The following is a 14,864-nucleotide window of genomic DNA, read 5'->3' on the forward strand; positions in this document are numbered from 1 at the left end:
CAGTGGTGGTTCTACTCACTGAAATGGGAAAGACCAGGGGGTGGGAGAAACAGGTTTTGGGATTGGGAGAAATTATAGATTCTTTTTGGCCAGATTAAGATTGAGATGCCAATTAGACAGCCAGGTGGAGACGTTGTGTAAGTAGTTTGGTCTGCAGTGCAACTCGTTGGGAAGAGGCTGGGGGCTAAGATACACACTGGGAGTCATCTGTATACGGGCGATATGGGCATAGTGCATAATAGAGCGAGATGATTGACAGAGCGAGATGGTAAGAGCCATGGGCCTAGCTATCGTACCTGGGGAGTGATTATTGATAGGTGATAGATTGGGGCACTAAGGTAATCCAATATTTACAAGTTGATGGGGTCTAAGGAGTAGGAAGTGAGGAAGAAATCCAGATGAGGGCTTCTACAAGGTCAAAGGAAGATTATTATTATTTTTAAAGATTTATTTATTTATTTATGATAGACAGAGAGAGAGAGAGAGAGAGAGAGAGTCAGAAACATAGGAGGAGAGAGAAGCAGGCTCCATGCCGGGAGCCTGATGCGGGACTCAATCCCGGGACTCCAGGATCGCGCCCTGGGCCAAAGGCAGGCACCAAACCGTTGAGCCACCCAGGGATCCCCGGAAGATTATTTTTTTAAGATAGAAAATAATACAGTGTGTTTGTGTTGTGATAGGAATAATTGAATAGAAAAGAAAAACTAAACAGTGCCGGCAAGCAGGGATAATTTCAGAGCAAAATCACTTAGTAACTGAGAGAGCACGAATGTGGAAGTTACTTTACGATGGAAGCATTTCCTATTATAAGCTCACATTGCAGGCGCCTTCCTCCTCTATGTTTATATTCCATGGTCAGTGCTTGCACTGCATCCGTGAGGGTACTTTTGACAGCAAGTTGAAAAAGTCAAGAAAGCCTGAGTCAAAGACAATCCAGTGGCTTATATCCTGTGGAAAGTCGATGGGTAGGGAGAACTTCACACAAGGTTTGATCCAGTAGCTTGGTGACTTAGTTTCCTTCCCTCACTCTGCACTGCTCTCCAGTATGTTAGCTCCAGTTGAGGTTGGCTCCATCTGTGGTTTCGAGATAACTGCCGGCAGCTCTGGGGGCCAGATGATCCTTCACTATATTCATCAAGAAAGAGCATCCCAACATTCCCAGAAAGAGCCCTGAGACTCACCTTTCCTAGATGAGGTTAGGTCATGTGCCTAAACCAACTTCTGCAGTCACGAGGAAGGAATGTACTGATTGGCAAAGCCAGAAACACCTAGATTCCCAGGTGAAAAGCAGGGGCTATGGGTAGGGGAACAAGTGTCCACTATAAGCTTCTGAATGAAAGTCACATGGCAACAGTAACAAACCTCAGGCAACCACTGGAGAAGAAAGAACACCTGCTAAATACACATGTTCTGGAACAGGGAAGAATTACATTTGGGAGTGAATTTATTTCCTATTTCGTGGACAGGGATGATTGTGCCTTCGTTTATTTAAGAGGCAGGAACTTAGATTATAAGCCGTCAGCTGTAACTAGGGTAAAACGTCTTTGGATTTCACAAGTATTAATTTCTTGTATGTAAGTCAAAGTGCATCAATAATTTAGGATGGTAAAAACCTATTTTCAAAGCCTGAAAGTTTGTTTACTGACAGTTGGCCTGATGATACTTTAAGGGCCTGGATAAGTAATGAAGTACGACTTGGCCCTCCGGAGGGCAGCCAGCAATTACCAGTAGCCTTTTCTGCTCCCAGTGCCGAGGATGGCATTGGTTTGGGCAGTGGATGTTCTGTTTCAGCGATAAGGACAGGTGGGGAAACCTGGTGGTGGGGGGTGGGGGTGGGGGTGGTGGAGGTGAAGGGGTGGTGTTGAGGGGGTGGGGAGTGGGGGAGGTGGGGGGGTGGTGGTGGGGTCAACATGTGCAGTCCGAAGCCTCCGATGAGTGCACGTGGCCTCATTTGGACCTGCCAGGAATTCCTTGCCCGTGAACCCCCAGATCCCGGCTGCTACCCAGATCAGCTCTCACTTGGCCACTACCGCCTTTAGGGGGTCCCCTCCAATTCCTCCCATTGAGAGGCCCGGAGCCACGAAACCCTGGAATCATTCCCGGCAGGGCAAGAGCAGCCTGGTGGAAGGAAACACGCAGTCAGATGCCCTCCTGGGACCTGTGGCCCCCCTGCCCCAGATCCTGGTCCCCCGGGGGTCAGGGACTGGGGGGAGCCCAGAGCTCACTTAGCGCAGGCTGTGGCCGACTCTGCCGCAGAGGGAAGCCTCCGTTGGGCGCGGCCTCTCGGGCGCCGGTGCAGCTGCCTCGGGCCAGCAACCCAGCAAACTAACCCGGCAAACCTCGGTCTGCTTTCCTTTAGGTCTCCAAAGTTTCTGCCGTTTTTCTCCTTTCTGGCTCCCGTTTTTCCAGGGACGGCAAAGGATTGTTTTCCCTGTTCTTCCAGAGAACGTGATGTTCTATCAAATAAAACATGCTTTAGAGTTTTAGTGGGAATGCTTCGAGTTCTCGGAGCAAAGGAATAGATGGACTTGAAATGTATGAACAGCTGGACAGTGAACTCATTCTTCCCTTATTTTAAGTGCTTGGTCCGTGTGTCCATGGGGTGGGGTGGGGTGGTGAGGGGTGGGGGGCACTTCCAGGTGGCTGAGCTGTCTGGATGCTCTTCCTAGACTGCACGGGCCCAGCCTTTCCCAGTAGGAGGCAAGCACGGTTGTGGCCCGACTAGGTGCCAGGAGCCTCATTTCTCTCTAGTTAGAATCCTCTTTCAATACTTTTGTGAGATCAAGACGGTTCTGCTGTATTTTATTCGTATTTGAATGGTGGACTATGTCTATGCTCTAGAGGGAAGTAATATAGTCAACTGGGACTCGGCCATGAGCAGGAGCCTACTGGTCGGGTCTTCAAAGGGCCATAAACATGAGCCAGACCCAGTCCTACCCATGAGTTGCTCTCAATTTAGTTTGCTTTTTTCATTTTAAAGATGGATAGATTTTTATTTATTTATTTATTTATTTATTTATTTATTTATTTATTTATTTATGAGACACACACACACACACACACACACAGAGGCAGAGACATAGGCAGGGGGAGAATCAGGGCTCCATCCGGGGACTTTGGGATCATGCCCTGAGCTGAGCCTCAACTGCTGAGCCACCCAGGCGTCCCAATCTAGTTTGCTTTTAATGAATTCTAGGGAGCCTCCACTTCTCTCTCTCTCTCTTATATTGCTCTTTTATCTGATTTTCTTTCAAGATGATAGTCCAAAGAATCTTTCCTTTCTCCTTTCCAGTCTTCATCTGCAACTCAAACTAATGCCAATAGGAAATAGTTGCCCCCTCTAAAACTGCAATAGACTGTATAATTTTCTCCCGACCTGGGGTACCATGTAGCCCTGCCATTGCTGTGTGACTGGTGGTGCCTCCCTGTAGGCAGAATATTGTCACGCGTGGTCGGGTGTCTTGCCCAGGACAGTGGCATGTGAGCAGAAGTTTTAAGAGATGTCTCAAAGCTTGAAGGCATGGCTGCCGTTGTGACTAGTTATTTGCTTTTCCCTCTGCCCTGACCCAAAGAGTCTTCCCCTTTGGTTTGGGTCCTAGAATGAGAACATAATTAAGAAGACTTGCAGTCAACTCGCAGTCATCAAACTAATGTAAGTGAGAATTCAAGATAATGTGGTGGGGAGCCACTGAGAGTTTTTGGGTCATTTGTTCCTGCAGCAGGGCCAACTAATACAAAGACCAAACCATAAATAACAAAATGGAAGATATAATAAATACGATAGTCACAATTCCCAGTCACCTTTATTTATATATAAAAGTATATTAAATAAATTATCTCAATATATACAAACAGAACAATATTACTTCTATAAATAGAAAATCCCCACGTATAAAACCTTTTATAAAATTATATAAATATATACAATATGGACCATAAAAGCTTGTAGTACCGTAAATCATCACCTCTATATGGTGTGTGTATAGTAGTCTTATAAAAATAGAGTTAGCTGTCAAGTGCTTAATCCACAGCATCTGAGTCAGTTAAAGTGCTAAACTGTAAGGCACTTTAGGAAATGTGCCTCAAAACAGAAGTCTTCTGCATTGAACACATTCAAAGTTTGCCAATTGTTTTGAACCTCCAAAAGAACTCAAAAAAGAAGAACCTAAATACCATATATCACAAAACAATGTTATATGTTAGAAGAGTCCACCCAATTTCCATTTTACTCTCCCACATGATTTGAAGTCACCTCAAAAGTTTTCCAAACACCTACCCAGGATTTCTTAAACCTTTTGTTCATTTGTTTTTGATTAGACAACCTGGTTTCATTTGGGGTGCAGAATATACATTCTAAAACATGGTATGTGCAAAAAGTACCATAGTGTTAAAATAGAAATTTTAAAAACTTGGACTGGGTTGTACGTTCATTACATTCCAAAGTGTCTAATGCTGCTGCCGAAACCAGAATGCTAATCATGAGAACAGGTCCCATAAAGAGCTTTCTGTGAGCCCAAGCTGTCTCCGGGCTCCAAAATACTCATTTGTGTTTCTATATATTCTATTCTCTAAAAAGTTCTTGGTCACAGTGCAACATAAACTTTGTCGCAGTTGGCAGCTCCAAGGGCACCTTCTTTATGCAGCATTGAGTGGGGTGCTCTCCTTCCCGCTTTGCCTTGCTCGCACCTTCCTGCACTTGTACAGAGACACAGACAGGATGATGGTGAAGATGATGACCACGAGCACCACAATTCCAATGACGAGGAACATTTCTGAAAAACAAAAGGTAGAGTCAACTTCAACTTTGAGAGCTTCCCCTTTATCAGTGGGCAAAACTGAGAGCACAACCCCAAATTACACTAGCCTGCTTTAGCTTAATTTAAAATTTCCCTCCTTCCACTCTTTCCAACACAACAGACTTTGATTAGGAAAGAATTGGCCAAAGCCTAGATGTTTAAGGGCAGTTGACAGTGGTGAAAATCATTTAATGGGCTATTTAATAAACTGGATAATGTTCACAGCCTGGAAATGGTACACGTAAATGGGAGCAGGAACAGCTGTTAGAGCAAGTGGCTAAAAATAATGCTGCGTTTGGTGGCCAGGATGATAATACGGTAGAAGACCAAGGATCAGTGCAAACAGCGAGGCACTGAGTGCTAGCAGGGTTCAGGTGAAGGAGAGATGATGGTTGGTTGGGGTGCCAAGAAGGCTTCCTGGTGGAGGTGGCATTTGAAATGGTTCTCAAGGACACATTTCAGTAGATGGTGAAGAGGCAGGGAGGCAGTGATCTGGGTGTGTGTGGAGACAGGCAGTGGAGCTCCAGTTGGCTTGAGGGAGACGGCTGTGAGGACTGTGGCTCCGATGGCCCAAAGGGGTGCAGGACCAGAAGTAGAGCCATCACAGTCAACCAATAGGAGAGAATTTATCTAAAAGTGTTTTTAAATTTTCAAATCTTGTCTCAGCATGGAGTTATCCGGGGACTCTTTTTTCCCTGGATGTCCTCAGAGTACTTTGCTTATAAAGCCCGGAGGGAGACTCAGGCTTTCAGCTTCACTGGATGAATCTGAGCCCCTGCAGCATTTCCAGGTAGGAATCACTCCTCACAAGGGGCCAGGGCCCCGAGTGTGCACACATGTGGGTGAGGGTATATCTGATACACTCAATCTCTTCCCTTCAGGGGTTAGACTTTCTGTCTTCTGTGACAACAGCCCATGGTGGATCCCCCAAATGTCTATTCGGTGCTGCTACAGCTGGTCCAGAAACTCCCCCATAACTCCCAGGATCAGAATTTAAGTATGAAAAAATATCCAGAGAAATCTGTGATTTAATGCTAAATCCTGAACATGCACCATGTGTCCAGTGCTCAGCTGAGGGCTTGGCCCAGGATAGGTGCTCAAGAAAACACTAGCTAAGACAAGGGAATGACACAGAAACATTTCCAAATGCCTAAAATTGTAAGAGTACCCCCCAACAACACAACACAAACAACAACAACAAAAATAAGGCTGTTTCTCCCTGAACAAAAGTACACCCTGGTTCTGAGGGTGGAGCCAGTGTTCCGGAAGGTATCCATGCCTCCCAGATGAATGATGGTAGAGCCACTCACCTCTGAACATACCTTTCTCGTGGCTGGTGCACTCAATGGGACTTTCTGGACTCTTTTGGTTAGCTTTCCGTGATGGAATCCCTGCTTGAACACTGAAACAGTAGTTTTGTCCTTCATCCACATCAATCAAAAACTCATTAGTGTTTGTCTTGGCTGTTTTCTGTTAAAAGACGAAGAGTTCTTAATTCACCTGGGCTCAGAGTGAATTCCTTCCCCTTTGCTAAGTCATTGTGAAGGTAAAAGCCTGCAGGGACACACCTGACATATAAAGGATTAGAAGTGACTTGGCTGATCTGTTCCCCCTGCTAACTGCTACGGATGCTTCTTCCAAGACCAAAAATATCCAATTTAGGCACATCCAACCCAATTTAGCTCCTAAATTGGAAGAAGATATTTGCAATAAAGGAAAAAAGGAAAGAAACATTTCATCATTGAATGGAAAACCGATTTTTTCTCCAGGACCCTCCAGAGAGGAAGGAATGGGAGAGCCGGCAGGAGCCTTAGAGATGACCCAGTTCAGTCCTTGGCGGAGGAGCCTGAGTATCGGAGGGGCCGCACCCCGTCACAGGTAGTGCCCCCCGCCCCCCGCCCCACCACCACGCTGCCCTCTCACCCACCCCATTCTGGCATTTTTGAATTGAGGGAGGAAGTGGGCTGTAAAGTCAGAGATCCACAATTTAAAACAAGTCATAAAAGCAAATGAAAGAATCCTCACCTTTCCTGTACTTGAAGCTTTCCAGTAATAAAGTGTGTAACTTAAGTCCTTGCCGAAAACATCCCGGAGGCTTAGAAATGTGCCGTTCACCTTGACCAAAGTGCGTGCATCTTGTACGATCACATTCAGTTCTGTGCCAACTTGTTTGAAACTCTGAATTGTTGGCTGTCCGAGCTTTGCTACAACATAGAAAATGAGCTCTGATGGAACCAAAAATTCTATGCCAAGTAGAATTCCATTAGTTCCCGAGACAACCCGGTCATCCCTCGTGAACCTCTGCATCGAATCAGCTCACTTAGCAGTAGTAAGCTAAGTGGCTCCCGAGCCAAACCCCGAGGCTTCCCAGGGCACATAAAACAGAGCCATAGACGGAATTTTAAATTTCCTTGTAGTCACGTTAGAAAATGTAAAGAGGAACAGCTGAAATTACTTTTATATTATTTATTTTATTTTATTTTTATTTTTAAAAATATTTTATTTATTTATTCATGAGAATACACAGAGAGAGAGAGAGAGAGAGAGAGAGGGAGAGAGGCAGAGACAAAGGCAGAGGGAGAAGCAGGCTCCATGCAGGGAGCCCGATGTGGGACTCTAGGATCACACCCTGGGCTGAAGGTGGCGCTAAACCGCTGAGGTACCCAGGCTGCCCTGAAATTACTTTTAATAATACATTTTGTTTAACCTCAAATAGCAAAATATTATCATTTAACATGTAATCCATATAAAAATTTTTGGAGATATTTTTCAAAATCCACTATATATTTTATACGTATATAGCCTCAGCCATAGTTCAAGTGCTCCAGAGCCACATGTGGTTAGTGGCTGTCATATTAAACAATACAGTTGTATGAGATTCCATATTTTAGATACAATAAATTAGGGGATGTGGGAAAGACTGGGCTGTGCCCTTGGTACCTCAAGAACCACTGGGTCTCTGCAATGGCTCAGTCATCTGCTGAGCTTAGGCCGCATGACAGTAGATTAAATCCCAGTAGCTCAACATGAATTACACACAAATGTGTGTGTGTGTGTGTGTGTGATGAGAGCACATGCAAAATTACTATATAAAATATTTTGTCTTACACCACGAAAGGATTTGAAATGGCTTACAAAAACCTCAAGAACTATAAAAGGAACTCCTGAGGATACGACCAAAGCGGGTGTGAGTATCACCAATCCTGCACGGTCCCTGAGGGTGGCTGAGTGCCACGGGAGACACACAAGTGAAGGCCACAGAGGAGTGTGAAGACAGGCTCTGGCCCACAGGGGCTCAGGGAAGGCAGACGGATTTACATGGGGTTAGGCTGCTTCCTATTTCCACCCCTCAAAGTAGACGGTGGAGGGGAAAGGTGGCGGACGGCGCCGGGCCTCTCCCCCCTGCCCGGAGAAAGGTGCTCTCTCAGTGGCCCCCAGAGGGTAAGGACTAAGCACTGATCAAACTTTCATTCACACACTTTCATTCCAACCTTTCGTTCTCTTCTGAAAAGAGCAGCTGATTTCACTCTTCTTAACGTGCTACATTTGTTAAAAATACCTAGTTCAGAACCATTGTCCAGGCCAGAAAAAAACCTCACATTTAAATCCACTTGGCAGGAGTCCTCTGCATTCCCTTTCTAGATGCTAAAGTCAGCTTACTGGGGCGAAGGTTAGGGAGGGAAGCATTCCTCATTTTCAAAGCCAGCATGAAGGAGGCAGGCCGGGGGCTGGCCAGGCAAGTGTGGGCACATCACGGCGTCACGGGACTCCGAGCGTGGTCAGGTGATTTGAAGAGGCCGGCAAGCCTGATCGTGGACTTAGAGGGAGACTGGACCTACCCCACAGATTTGTGACTGTGGAAACCCTAACCTGGGACTTCTGGGCTCACGATGGAAGAGAATATTCAGGAGATTTATGTGCGTCTGTAATACAGAAGCTCCTAGATATCCGTGGGGGCAATGCTGACTCTCCGGCTTTGGTGGATTCCTACCCCCCTGCCCCTCATGCAGCCAGTTCCTGGGAGGGCCTGGGGACAGATGGCTGGAGAAGGTTACTCCGGGTCACCGTTAGCAACTGCACAGTTTACGTTCTGTGAACCTCCTACCATGCAGTAGGAATGAGCCAAGAGGGCTGTGGCATTTACCAATTTCTGAGAAAGAGCATGTGTTTTCTTTATGTAATAGGCCCTAAGAGTCACAAAAATATTCAGACCAAGAATGCAAGGTTATTACAAAGAGTACTTACTCTCTATGTAAGGTATGAACTCTGGGGAGTTTGTAAATGGAGGCTCCCCAGAGTAGTCAGTGGCATCGGCTGGGTAGGAAAAGACCCGTGCCTGGTATGTCTGATGCACGTCATTCACAATTTCATCGGTGAGGTCACACTCCGTGTCTGTGGTGTAGAAGCATTTGCTTTTCCAATTTCCTAGTCTAGGGCTAAAGGAAGGAAGGAAGAGGCATGAAACATCATGATTTGCATCGGAGGCAGATTGCTCTCTGGCTGTGGCACTGTGTTATGCTAACAGCACCCACACGCAGTCTGCACGGGCATTTGCTATGCTGAGCACTCTGGGGGTGTCTGAGTCTTCACAGCAAGCCGGGAATGGCTCTGTAATTACTCGGTTTTCATAGATAAGGCAAGGTGACAATGGGTGACCAGCTCAAAGTCACACAGCAGGACTCTGAGCCAGCCAGCAGTTTGCCTGCTTGGGTCTGTGCTCTCGACCATTTGTTAAATACCTTTTTTTTAAGATGTTACTGATTTCAGAGAGAGAAAGAACAAGCAGGGGAAGGGGCAGAAGGAGAGGGAGAGGTAGCCTCCCTGCTGAGCAGGAAGACCCCAAGACTGTGACCTGAGCCCAAGGCAGAAGCGCAACTGACTGAGCCCCCCAGACCCCCCAGATATCTTTCTTAAAATGTAAACAATTCGTTATGGTTACATGGGAGAGAGAGCAATTTTCCATCAAGACCCAATTATTTGCTATAGTCTACTTATTATAACACTCTTACACACTTATTTTTTTTAAGATTTTACTTAGAGGGACAGAGAGTATGAGTATGATTCGGGGTAGGGGCAGAGGGAAAGGGAGAGAATCCCAAACAGACTCCACACCAAGCGAGGAGCCCGATGTGGGGCACGATCTCATGTCCTGGAGATCATGACCTGAGCTAAAATTAAGCGTTGGATGCTCAACTGACTGAGCCACCCAAGAGCCCCTATTTCAACATGTTTTTATCACATTCTATATTCTATGTGGAACATAGTCAATGTAGTAATAATGGAATCTACATAAATAATACATTCCATATATTACATTTGATAATCGTGATTAGTGATCGTGATTAGTGTGGTTATTTATCACTGAATCTACTATATGCTGGCTACTATACAGAGCCCTTTACACAGGTTACTTCATTTGCTATAATCCTTCCAAGAAGTTATTGGATCTTTTTCACACAGGCTCAGAACCACTAAGTAACTTGTACAAGGTCACGGAGCTAATGAGGTGAGAGCTGAGTCTGTCTGTCTCATTATGCTGCCTGCCTCCCTCACTTCTGCTGGATGCGAATACAGCCCACCAAAGATGATCACGTAACAATACAGGTGGGATCTAACAGTCCGAGAGACAAAGAGGCTAAGGCAGATCTTTCTTTTGAGAGACATCATTGAAGAAGAAACAGTTTAAGGAACCGCTAACCATGAAACTAAAGGACCAAAACGTCTGTAGATGAGTGTCCCTGCCACTGAATCCATACGTTTCTGTCCCACATAAATTGACAGCCACACTGCTCTTTCCTTCAGCATCGCAGACCACCAGAGAGCCCTGCCCATCATTCAAGACCATGCTCCAATCCCACTTTCTCCAGGAATCTCCAGATCTTCTTTCTCAGAATTGGCCTCTCCTTTCCCTGTGCCCATAGCTCCACTGAAGCACTTACTTCGAACTTGGTACCGGGGTCCATCCCTTGTGTGCTCCCCCCTTAAGCAGCAGGGCTTAACAGGGGGCCCACATAGCCAGACCTTGCTGATTGCTGGGTGGTTTGCACTTTCGGGTTGAATTGGGGAAAATGAGCTGCCATATGGATTCAACTGTCTCAGTTCACACGTAAGAGCCGTAAGTACATATTGTAGAAAATCTGAACTAAATTATCGTGGGTGAGGGTGTATAGGCAACTATACTCTTTGTTCTAAAATTCACAAACTGAGACTGATAGAGAAATACCTTGCTTTCTTAGATTTCTCTGACTTTCTGTGATAAGAGAGGCTTTCTTAATCCCAGAATGACCAAAATGCATCTTTAATATTTATATCACTTCTATTCTAAAAAGTGAGTGAGAACATGACGCGTCTTCTCTATCGCTATGGCACACATGTTGTTCAGATTAACAGGGGAAAGCCTGCTGGGCTCTGTGGCCGCATTCCATCTGAGATAGGTATTCGGTTCCTCCCAGCTCACACATAGAAATCACAGCTAACTTTCACAAAGTTAGCACAAGCACCTAGGTCCCCTCAAGTAGTCAAGTCCTGTGAACAGGTAATGAAGGGGGCAGTTCTGTACCAAATTCCTCTAAATGCAATTGTCAGCATCAACATTTTAAAAGGCTTCAAGCTTCCTCTAGGTACTGCAAAACCTCCTAATTTGGAAATAATAAATGTGCCACTTGAATTACTAAGAAATTCCAGCAGAAGCCAGATTCACCAATTTAGGAGCAGGTTGTTTTCTAGAAGCTTTGGAAGTTTACTTAAAGAATTCAGAACATTTCCATAGAATCTGTGTTACAGGTGATGTTTGGGTGCTAAGAGCCAATAGCACTTCCCAACTACCACTGAAAACTTTCCACGGGGGAAAAAGGCAGTTGGCGCTCCAAGCAGGGGCTCCAGGCAGAGCAGTGGCGCCCTGTGGGTGGAGACAGGCTGGTAGTGAGTGTGGATGTGTGAAGAAGAGCAGCAGGTTAAAAAGGTTTCTCTAGGGTCGGAAAACCAGGAGGGAAGAAGCCCACAGAGGAGACGCAGTGGGGATGGCCTTCCTTCCTCCTCCCAGCTTTGGGGCCTCACATCAGACTGGGGCAGACCCACCAAAGCAGGTGATGGGAAGACCCTAGTTCCAGACCTGGCTGGGCACTCACTACCAGGGCAGTCACGAATAAATCCCTCACCTTCCCCGGGCAAGTTTCCTCTTCCCTAATAAGATTGCCATGGTCCTTTTCACCCAAGAATTGTATTTACCCATAGGGAGGCTGAAGAAGAGTGCCAGTTTCCTGCAGGGCAGGGGTGCAGAACTGCCCACAGGTTCTCTAGTGCAGGAGGTAGGAGTGTGGGAGGTCAGGCTCTTGGCAGGAACCCCTCATCCCCATCTGCAGGCCCCTCCAAACTGCAGCTCTGCTAGGATGTGTGCACATCAGGGCACGTGTTCACTGTAATAGCGGCAGCCTTGGAAAGTCTGAGAACTTAGAGTTCACAGAGGCTTATGTTTAAAAATCAGATCGGTCATAAATGTTGCCACGTATTCACCAAACATAAGATTGCGTATATTTAGGAATAAGCATTCCTCCGGAAGTCATATTTTCATTATCCAGAAGGAAGATGTTTTACTAAGGTAAATTTCAGTTCTGCATCAGAGGAATTAATTACTAATTCTCAATTAGTGGAATCTGAATGGACAAGTTTGACAATAAGCATAATTATTACCTGGGGGTTATGAAACTCCTGTGTGAAACTCTATCTATACATGAATGCACACAAACACACAAATTCTCCTCCCCGTTTATCAAGAGTCGTCATGAAGTTCGTTTTGAAAAACAAGGACATGCACCTAAAAGACCCACTCGTACTTAGGAGTTATGTTCCTAATAGTATATAAAAGGCTTGACACAAGCTGAAACAAAACAGCAAAACACCTTGAATTTTTAGCCAGTGACTCTACTGTGCCTTTAATTAGTGTTCATTTCCACAGCAGCTCTTCTCTGTTTTATAAGGTCTCTAGCAAGCCTCCTAGAACATCGCAGAAACCAGAAACTCACCAAGACTATGGGGAAAACCGTCAAGGAAGACAGGTGGCACACGACTGACATTCAGACCGAAAATGCCCAATCACCAGCTCCTGGGAGAGCTGTCAGTCGGAGAGGAGGATGGATGAGGAGTATTTCTTCGGGGCTTAGTGAGTCACAAATTTGATCTCCTCCGAGATCATGTATGCAACTGAATTGGACTCCGGGTCCAAAGATTAGTGAATCAAACACTGCTTTAGGGCAATGTATACATTTGTACTCCTCCCTGCTCCCTCCGCAACATGTTAGATCTGGCTCACTGTCTAGACAGTTAACCAGGAAAAAGACATGGGGTTGGTTAGCATCGATTAAGAACACGATCTTCCAATGCTGCCACAGACTGCTCTAGAAGGTTCACCGACACCCAGCTGGGACTCCACTTACAAATTTTCCCATCACCTCTAAAAACCAAGTAAAACATTCTATCAGTTTGTTGTGGCAATGTTGTAGGCTTCCTAGAGTATGGCTCTGGCCAGCAAATTACCACGAATGCCCTCTTTGTCACCTGTTAAATACTCTCATCTATTAATCCGTTTTAAAGACATTTGTATTCAGCACAGGGAAGTGGAAACATCAAAAACCTGATTTTTCTTTTTTTTTTTTTTTTGTACCTAGCTTACCTTATCTGAACAGTGTAGACATGATTGATGGGTTTGGGTTCCCACTCCAAAATTGTCTTGAAATTAGTTGATTTCCAAGTTAAATTATATGCTACGACTACATCTGCAGTGCCTTTAAACAATAGAGAAACAACTATTATTAAATGAACTCAGCACATGATTACATGTTGATGGTATAAAACATCTCACTCCCCCAACATCACCATAAACCTCATTTTTTTTTCTAACTGCAAAACTACATTTTTCTTAATTTTCGGAATTAAATTCTCTGAATTTCCTCATGGCAAGATCGACCTTGCAATCTAAAAAAAAACCAACAGAAAACAAAACAAACAAAAAACAGGCAAGGATCTCCATCCAAGTCCTTGTTTGAAATCATCCATAGGCGGGAAGCCCTGATGTAATCCGACCTAGAAGCACAGCTCAGGAGCCGGCAGCCTCCGGGAAAGTCTAAGGCCAGCCCAGTGAGTGTGGCCTCACCGGGGAAGGCCGGGGAAGGAGGGCTGGGGTAAGTTCTGGAAAAAGGCAGACCCTACACGTGTGAGAGAGGTTAGGGCTGCAAACCGTAAGCCAGCCAAATCTTGACTTTGTCCATTTTCTTTGTAACACGTCGCTCTACGGAAGCTTTCGGGCAGCCAAGCCGCAGCGAGGCCTGTCGCACGGCCGGCTGGTCCCTGGGTCCCGGTGGGATGCTGTGCGGCTCGGCCCCGCCGGTCACAGTCCCCGCGGTGCCCGCGGGCCGAGCCGGCCTAGGAGCCTGCACCACCTGCGCTGCGCCCCGGCCCGAGCGCGCACTTTTGCAACAGGGGTCGCCTCTAACCCGCTCTAAAACAAAGACGTTCTAGAAGAGCCCACGAGGGCCGCTCCTCATCACGGAAGGTGCACGTGCAGCGAAGGGCCACAGCAGCACGGCGCGCTGCCCCGGGCGGGGCAGGTCTCCGTCCATCACCTCCAAGGTCGCGGTCACCTTCCCCGCCCGTAACGCGAGCCCGGGGGCTGAGAGCGCCGCGGCGGGCACCTGCGGGCACCTGCGGGCACCTGCGGGCAGCTCGCGCGCCCCCTGCCCCGGGCGGGGCGCCACTCACCTGAGGCCCCGGCCACCTGCAGGAGGGCCCAGGCGAGCAGGAGCAGCCGAGCGGCGGCAGCCTCGGCGCGCGGCCCCCGGGGGCGGGCGCGGGTCTTCATGGCCCGGCGGGCGCTCGCTCGCTCGCTGGCAGGACGGCGTCGCGCCCCGAGGCCTGCGGAGGTCGGGCTGGAGCGCCGCGGGGCAGCGGGTGTCGGCGGGAGGGGCGCGGGGAGCCCCGAGTCTGGGGGAGCCCGCGCCCGGCGCGCTTTAAGGAGCCTCGGGCCGCCCGCCGCTCCGCCGGCCCCCGCCCGCCCCGCCCCCGCGCTCCGCCCCG

The 14,864-nt window shown here is 47.1% G+C and overlaps 1 protein-coding gene and 1 long non-coding RNA gene across 4 annotated transcripts; one reads left to right on the forward strand and one right to left on the reverse strand.

The window, feature by feature from the left end:
- Window positions 1–3,784: 3,784 nt before the first annotated feature.
- Window positions 3,785–14,740, reverse strand: F3 (coagulation factor III, tissue factor). Of its 3 annotated transcripts, none has more exons than XM_072834589.1 (6): window positions 14,550–14,727; window positions 13,465–13,576; window positions 9,042–9,232; window positions 6,822–7,000; window positions 6,119–6,266; window positions 3,785–4,772 (listed from the first exon to the last, which is right to left on the reverse strand). In XM_072834589.1, exons 1-6 carry the CDS (start codon window positions 14,647–14,649, stop codon window positions 4,636–4,638), a joined length of 867 nt encoding a protein of 288 aa, XP_072690690.1. In that variant the 5' UTR covers window positions 14,650–14,727; the 3' UTR covers window positions 3,785–4,635. The 3 variants fall into 3 exon arrangements, with proteins under 3 accessions (XP_072690690.1, XP_072690689.1, XP_072690691.1); XM_072834588.1 differs by having other exon boundaries at window positions 6,107–6,266; window positions 14,550–14,726; XM_072834590.1 differs by lacking the exon at window positions 6,119–6,266 and having other exon boundaries at window positions 14,550–14,740.
- Window positions 10,125–13,647, forward strand: LOC140637993 (uncharacterized). Its single transcript, XR_012035107.1, has 2 exons — window positions 10,125–10,911; window positions 12,773–13,647. It is a non-coding gene; the product is annotated as an uncharacterized lncRNA (long non-coding RNA).
- Window positions 14,741–14,864: the final 124 nt, after the last annotated feature.

The sequence above is a fragment of the Canis lupus genome, chromosome 8 (assembly GCF_048164855.1).
Source record: "Canis lupus baileyi chromosome 8, mCanLup2.hap1, whole genome shotgun sequence".
NCBI lineage: Eukaryota > Metazoa > Chordata > Mammalia > Carnivora > Canidae > Canis > Canis lupus.

Bases quoted from the DNA above. Each gene is read 5' to 3' on its own strand.
- F3 (XM_072834588.1), bottom strand. From the start codon at position 14,649: ATGAAGACCCGCGCCCGCCCCCGGGGGCCGCGCGCCGAGGCTGCCGCC. The intron at 7,001-9,041 runs GTAAGTACTCTT...TCTATGTTGTAG, and splicing joins GTTCATACCTTACATAGAGA to CAAAGCTCGGACAGCCAACA. The intron at 4,773-6,106 runs GTGAGTGGCTCT...TTTGTTTTTCAG, and splicing joins CGAGAAAGGTATGTTCAGAG to AAATGTTCCTCGTCATTGGA.